At 61.4% G+C, this 7,209-nt stretch overlaps 2 protein-coding genes across 2 annotated transcripts in view; one reads left to right on the top strand and one right to left on the bottom strand.

Annotated features, from left to right (window-relative positions):
• LOC100468603 (F-box only protein 44) overlaps positions 1-322 on the bottom strand; it is a 5,654-nt gene extending 5,332 nt beyond the window's left edge. The window contains exon 1 of the mRNA XM_034671478.1: positions 185-322. The gene's annotated coding sequence lies outside the window, so the exon portion shown is untranslated. The remainder of the gene's footprint in view (positions 1-184) is intronic.
• A 1-nt stretch (position 323) lies between these two features.
• On the top strand, positions 324-5,878 carry FBXO2 (F-box protein 2). Its single transcript, XM_002922750.3, has 6 exons — positions 324-462; positions 3,516-3,878; positions 4,292-4,421; positions 4,493-4,588; positions 5,051-5,189; positions 5,414-5,878. Exons 1-6 carry the CDS (start codon positions 441-443, stop codon positions 5,546-5,548), a joined length of 885 nt encoding a protein of 294 aa, XP_002922796.1. The 5' UTR covers positions 324-440; the 3' UTR covers positions 5,549-5,878.
• The last annotated feature ends 1,331 nt before the right edge of the window (positions 5,879-7,209 follow it).

Here is a 7,209-nt window from a genome sequence, read left to right as displayed (position 1 = left end):
GGGGGGGGGGGCCGCCGGGAGGAGCCTCGGCCCCCCCCCTCCTCCTGGGCTGCGCGCCCCGCACCCTCCGCCTGACCCAGACTCGCTGCCCCCTCGCCTCCTCCTCCCAGCAGCCACCCCTGGAGGGAGCTGGAAGACGCCCCAAATCGGATCCCCCCCTCCATTAAAAAACCCGACTCCCGACCTTTCCCTGCCTCCTGGGTCCGGCGAGGAACCGGTAGCCTCAGGCCTGGGGCCGACAGCTCCAGACTGCGGGGCGTCCCGGCGCCGGGCCAAAGGCGGGGCGGGGGCGGAGGCGAGGGCCTTTAAGAGGCGCGGCCAGCCGGGCCCCGACCTAGACGCGGGCAGCGCCTGGACTCGTCGTCGCCGCGGGACTCCGGCAGCCCCGCAGCCCCGCCGCGCTCCGGCTCCTCCTCCTCTCAAGACCGCCCTCCGCAGCGATGGACGGAGACGGTGAACCAGGTAGCCGCCGCCACCCGGATCCACTCGCTCAGCCCGGGAGGGGAGACCGGGGAAGGCGCAGGCGGGCGACTGCTACAGAGAGGGGGCATCAGAGAGCGAGGGGGTCCCCGACACCCAGCGCGGCAAACTTTCACCCAAGCAAAGCGCTTGCGACAGTCTTAAAAGAGCACAGCCCTCTGGCTGGCTGGAGGCCTCCAGAGGTGACAGGCTCCTGGGTCCTATTTACCAGGGAAATAGCCTAGGAGTGATCCCACGTTCCTGCTCTCAGCTTCCTGAGGGTCTGTTGGGTCCGGGTCTGGGACGCATCTGGGATGCAGGAGGCTCCATGCCTTTTTCTTCCATCAACTTCTTTCATTTGCCAGCCCTGGCCCTTGAGCTGCCTGGATTCCCATGGATTTCTTGGGGCTGCCGTCCTCTCCCCACCCCAACCCAGTCTTCCTCCTGGGCTCCCTTGTCCGGAGGGGCTGCTCTTCAACTGGGTGGCCACTTGCCCAGTGGGGATCAGGCCAGCTGTGACGGAGAGTTGGGGCACAGCTCTCGCCTATGCTCAGGCCCTCTGAGCCTGCCCAGTCATCTTGTCTGGAATGAGAGACCCCCCCCCCCAATCCCTTGAACTCCCTACTGAGCCAATAGGGGTTGCCTGCTGAGTCAGGGTGGGAACAAGACCTGACTGTAGATCCCTCCCCCCCGTGCCCCAGCAGGCCCATCCGAGAGAGTGGGCCTCCCTTGGAGCAGGCCACGGGAAACACTGATGCATGCTCAGGTGGCCAAGCCCCTCTCCTCTAGCCCTGAAAGTCCCAGCCGAGAGTTCAGCCCCGGCTCCCAATCCGTGACCCCCTTGCCACACCCTCCATAGGGCCCCAGAATGGGCTGCTGCGTTTTCCCAGGGTCAGCTACTCCCTGGACTCCAGGGCCCAATGCAGGTGAGTGAGTCAGCCCGGGAGGCAGCTTCCAGGGGCCAGATAACTTTCCGAAGGCAACAATGTGGGGAGCTGTGTGTGCTGGAAAGGGGTTGGGGGGGCTGTAATCAGATCTGGGACCTGGAGTGCCAGGCCTGAGGCCAGGAGAGGGGACCAGGCAAGGTGCACCTTTCGGGGAGCATCAGGTGTCCACCAGGGCCAGGGCAGGGCAGGGGGAGGGGTGGAGAGGTGAGGACACTGGGCCCAGCTCCCCAGAGAGCTGCGGCCAGCAGGACAAGCCAGTGATGTGGCTTCGGGGCCTGGCATTTTCCTCTCTGCACGCCCTTTGTTCCTGGGCAAAGCTAATAAGCCTCTCTGGGCCTCAGTTTCTTCTCTGCAAAAGAGAAAGGGTTAAACCCCACATCATAAAGATGTGGCCAAAAAAAAAAAAAAACCCAACTATTAATGAAGGAAAGTGTTATGCTCAATGATTCACTAAGTAAGATTTATGAGGACTGACTGTGCTCTGATTTATGAGGACTGACTGTGCTCTGGGCTCTGAAGAAGAGGTAAACCCTGATTCAGCTCGAGGGTCTGACTGTGGGAGGGGGAGAAAATGCTGCACGTGGGGAGGGAGGGAAGCGCTGGCAGACTGGGGTCCTGGCAACACACAGACTTGGGTCTAGGCCCTGCCTCTTCCTTTCCCCACTGCTCAGCCTGTTTCTACCACCACCTGGGCTTTCCAGGCTCTAGCCCTTAGGACCCCCCTATCCTAGGTCTGAGAGCACTGCCTCCCACCATCACCCAGAGTGGCCCCATCACCTCGCCACTGTGTCTTCCTCCTCCAGAGACACTGTGCACTCAGTATTTGCTTACTCAAGGTTTTGATGGCCCAGCTGAGGCCGGCTGGGTTCCAGGAGACAGTCCAGTCTGCAGCTCCTGACATCTCTCCCCCTCCATACGATTTAGAGTGCCCTGGCTCCTTTCTCAGGGAATGGGAGCATCAGCACTGTTTGAATGGGCTGGCCCAAGCATTACTTAGATTTCATAGATGAGGAAAGGGAGGGCTGGGGATAGGAAAAGAAGGGAGTGAAAGGACCTTCATTTCTCCAGCATTTACTACCTCTCCCTGTTCCATATACCTGCTCTCTTTTAACGAGCCCCCACGTCACACAGCCGTGGCTGACGGGGTTCCAATCCCTGTGCTCCCTTCCCTTCAGCCTCAGATCCCCACGGCCCTGCCCTCATACTAGGGGTGTAACCTCTGGCAAGTCAAAATCAAACTCATAATGGTGCCTCCAAAGTCAACACATTATTTTATCGAGGGCATGGTGGTTCATGGTGGCTCTGGAGCTGGACTGCCTGGGTTCAAGTCCAGGCTCCGACCTCTCATTTGCTGTGTGATCCTGGGAGGTTTCACCGCTCTACGCCTCAGCTTTCTCATTAATGAAATCGCAAAGGCAGGAGGAACAACCTTGAAGAGATGCCGTAAGGATTTAGAGTAAAGAAACCAATTAAAACAATGTCTAGCTCTTGCTAAATGCCCAGTAAACATTAGCTGCTGACAGTGTGCCAGGGAGCGTTCCAGATGCCAGGCACTGGGATGAAGCAGTGAGTGTCCCAGACCCAGTTCCTGCCCTCTCGCACTCAGTCTGGTCCTGAGAGAGGTGTTTACAAGCCAACATATGCTAGGACAAGAGCTAGGAAGGACAGGAACTCCACAGTGGGAAGCTGTGGTGGTGGGAAGTCCCGGAACACTCCCCAGAGGAGGTGAGGGGAGCAGCGATCTCAGGGGGTGGTGGTAAGGCTAAAGGAGTGGATGTGAGATACATGGAGTCAAGTTTGTGCAACAGATGGATGCCCTTATGGGAATACTCTCAGTTGCAGTTGTCTTCTCAGGTTTACTGGCCCTGCAGGGACAACTGAGGCCTCTGAGGCCACTCTTGGGACTGGGGGCTGGTCTGTGCGCCCCCCCCCCCGCCCCAGGCCCGTGGGCCTCCTCTACTGGGTAGCAGTCTCTGGGCACAGAAGCATGGGCCTCTGCTGTGGATTGTGCGAGGCTGGGTGGGAGGCAGGCACCTGACACACGGCGGTTCTCAGGCTGGGGGGGGGCACAGTCGGAGCAGAGTCACAGCCCCCCACCCCCGCCTGCAGAGAGCGTGGGCCAGCCGGAGGAGGTGAGCCCGGAGGGGCAGCCGGAGGAGGCAGGCGCGGAGGAGGCGAGCGCCGGGGCAGAGCCGCCCGAGGAGGAGGCGGCGGCCTACCTGGACGAGCTGCCCGAGCCACTGCTGTTGCGCGTGCTGGCCGAGCTGCCGGCCGCCCAGCTGGTGCAGGCCTGCCGCCTGGTGTGCCTGCGCTGGAAGGAGCTGGTGGACGGCGCCCCTCTCTGGCTGCTCAAGTGCCAGCAGGAGGGGCTGGTGCCCGAGGGCGGCGCGGAGGACGAGCGCGACCAATGGCAGCAGTTCTACTTCCTGAGCAAGCGGCGGCGCAACCTGCTGCGCAATCCGTGCGGGGAAGGTGAGCGCCTCGGCGGCCTCAACGTCCCCTTCTGCAAAATGGGCCGTAACAACGCTAGCCCGCCTGGAGGGCGAAGTGAGCCGAAGCCCGGGCGCGGCCCCAACAAATACTATATGTATGGTTGCCTCCCTGGCCGCCTGTTCGCCGGGGGTCCCTTTCCCAGGTCCTTCCACCCTCCGCGAGCTGGGGCTAGACCCGCCCTGTGGAGGAGCCTCCCAGGAAGGAGGGAGAATCTGGGGACGGGTAGGAAGTGCCTCCCGTTCTGCCCGCACCATCACCTGCCCAGCCCACACCGTTCAAGCCCTGAGCTCCCCTGCCCACGCCCCACACCCCAACTATAGGAGCAAGAGCAGGCCCTGCCACACCCTTAGCAGGGAGTGGGTGACCAGGGTGGGGCTGTCGTGTTCCTACAGAGGACCTGGAGGGCTGGTGTGACGTGGAGCATGGCGGAGACGGCTGGAGGGTGGAGGACCTGCCAGGAGACTGTGGGGTGGAATTCATCCATGATGAGAGCGTCAAGAAGTACTTCGCCTCCTCTTTTGAGTAAGGAGAAGGGGGATGGAGGGCAAAGGGGGGAGAGGGATCGCTACTCCCTCCTAACTCTGGTTCCCTAGGTGGTGTCGCAAAGCGCAGGTCGTTGACCTGCAGGCTGAGGGCTACTGGGAGGAGCTGCTGGACACCACTCAACCGGCGATCGTGGCGAAGGACTGGTGAGCGGCCGTGGGGCTGGGCCAGGACTGTGGGGAACGAAAACGGGACGGCGTGAAGGAGGGAGTGTGTGGGGGACAACTTGGAGACGCTGCCCTGTCCCAGGGGCCACTGCCTCCCAACTCTAGTGGTTGTGGTCACGTGGGCCACGGGTTTTCAGGAGAAGGTGGAAATCCACCTCCACTCCTGAATTTTAAATGTTGGCAATTAAAAAAACAAAACGTGTCACTCTGGGCTGGCTTTAGCCTCAAAGTTAGGTCTGGCCGACCTGGGGTGTAGTCCTTCGGTTTGGACCTTGGGCGAGTCCTTTCTCTCTCTGGCCTCAGTTTCCTGATCTGTAAAACGGGGACATTGGTAGTACCGGCCGGCGGGGTTGGGCAGAAATGAGAACTTCTGTAGCAGGCACGGCCCACAGTATCAGCTCAGCAGGGCTCGGCGGGCGCTCGCTCCCTCCCTCGGGGCAGGTACTCGGGCCGCAGCGACGCCGGCTGCCTGTACGAGCTCACGGTGAAGCTGCTGTCGGAACACGAGGACGTGCTGGCCGAGTTCAGCAGCGGGCAGGTGGCGGTGCCGCCAGACAGCGATGATGCGGGCTGGATCCAGGTGAGCCTGGAGGCTCCGGGGGGCGGGGCCTGGGAACGGGGGGCGGGGCTCACGGAAACCCCGCCCACGGCACGCGGGTGGGGCAGACTTGGCGGAGGGGTGTGGAGGAGGGACCCAGGCTGGGAAATCGAGGGGGGAGGCTAGAGGCTGGAAAATGCGCCGGGCTGGGGTGGCTGGGGGAGGCACCGGGGCCCTAACCAGACCCTCCTACCTCCACTCCCCAGATCTCCCACACCTTCACCGACTACGGGCCCGGCGTCCGCTTTGTCCGCTTCGAGCACGGGGGTCAGGACTCCGTCTACTGGAAGGGCTGGTTCGGGGCCCGGGTGACCAACAGCAGCGTGTGGGTGGAGCCCTGAGTGACCCCCCCTCTCCAACCTCAGCCGCCTTGGAGGGGCAGAGGTCTGGGGTACATAGGTCTTAGTCGGTAGCATTCGCACCTTTCCTACCCCCACCCCTGCCCTCACGTACTCCTCTCCTGCCCCATACTTCAAGCCCAGCCCCCACACTGGGAAAGAGGGGTTTTGTTGGCATATATTTGCACCTGGAAAATAAGATGGGTGAGGGTATGGGCCTGGGCTGGGCCCACCGCTGAATCCCCTGCACTTAGCACCGTGCCTGCCACAAAGTGGGCGCCTAATAAATACTATTTGTCCAAGGAAGGAATGAATGAACAAACGGATGAATGAACACCGCTCCCTTTGCATCCTTCTCTGTCTCCTGAGGGCCCCTGGCCCAGCCTGGAAAAATACTTGGTGGGGCTCCAGCTGCTCTGGTTTCCAGGGGCCCTTGGACCGGTGCAGAGCCAGCCAGGCCTGCGCCTCTGGACAAAGGCTGGGATTGTGAGGGTGAAGAGTGGGGAGTTGGGCCTGGCGCCTGACTGACACCCAAGCTGCCCAGAGGGCAGAACAGGGTGTGTGTGGGGGGGGTTGCCCTCCAGGCTTCTCTGGATCCCTTGATTCCCCTCCGTTCCTTTCTGAGGGCAGGGTCACCATTGGGGGGTGGCAGTGGCAGCACCTCACCTAGAATCCCAATTCTCCTGGGCCTAGGGATGGATGCCAGTGGCCCAGGTGGGGATGGGGAGGTGGGGAGATGGGGAGGGTGGCTGGGGGAGCAACTTGGTGTCCCTCTTAGTCCACGCGCACTTCATGCCATCCTCTCGGGTCTGGTGTTGGATTGGACAGGAGTCATTTGCGTCTGGTCTCTGGTTATTTTCCAAGCCCTGCCCAGAGGCTGACCCCTAGCACTGGTTTGAGCGGAAGGGGCAAAGGTGTGGTGCCGGGCACTCTTTTTGGCCTCCCCAGCAGCTCTCACACCCAGCCCTTCCCCAGAATGCTCAGCTGCTGGTCCTGGGGGTGACTGAGGGTCTCCACGCAGCTGCTCTCCTCTTGGAAATGGTGACTGATAAAACCTCAGTGGCCCTCCAGCTTTCCTTTGATTCTGAGCCCTGCTGCCACCTGCTGGTCAGATGGGATTGCACGGCTCAAGCTGGGCCCGCCTGTACTTGTTCACAGGTTCATTCATTCACTCGCGATTCCTGAAGCCGCAGCCCTGGCGCCAGGCTCTGTGTAGGGCCTTGAGGTTCCAGGGGTGAGGAAGATACTCCTTGTCCCAGGAAGATGGGGCCCCCTGGGAAGAGATACCCAGTGTCCTGGAGGGCTCCAGCTGGAGTCCCAGCTCTGGGGGCATCCTCAGTCTCTCAGAGAACTCCCAGTCTGAAGGTGGAGGCACAGCCCCTGCCTCATGGGCATCCTTAGTCCTTTCTAGGGGATCTCACACAGTCTAGTGGGGAAAGCACCGTCCACACCTACCTGAGATGCCGATCAGGGGAATCGATGCCTTGATAGATTTGATGAAAGCCATGAAGGAAGAGGGTCACCCCCAAGGGCTTCCAGGTTTACATGAAAGAGTAATAGGCAAGGTAGTGCTTTGGGGCGATGGACTAGGATGGGCATGTGGGGAGCCCCATGAGGCTGAGTTGGGCGAGGACTGGGACACGCCCCCCGGGGGGGGACTGCAG

The sequence above is a fragment of the Ailuropoda melanoleuca genome, chromosome 11, assembly GCF_002007445.2.
Source record: "Ailuropoda melanoleuca isolate Jingjing chromosome 11, ASM200744v2, whole genome shotgun sequence".
Lineage (NCBI taxonomy): Eukaryota > Metazoa > Chordata > Mammalia > Carnivora > Ursidae > Ailuropoda > Ailuropoda melanoleuca.
The sequence above is the reverse complement of the archived record's forward strand: the minus strand, read 5'-3'. Positions and strand labels throughout refer to the sequence as shown.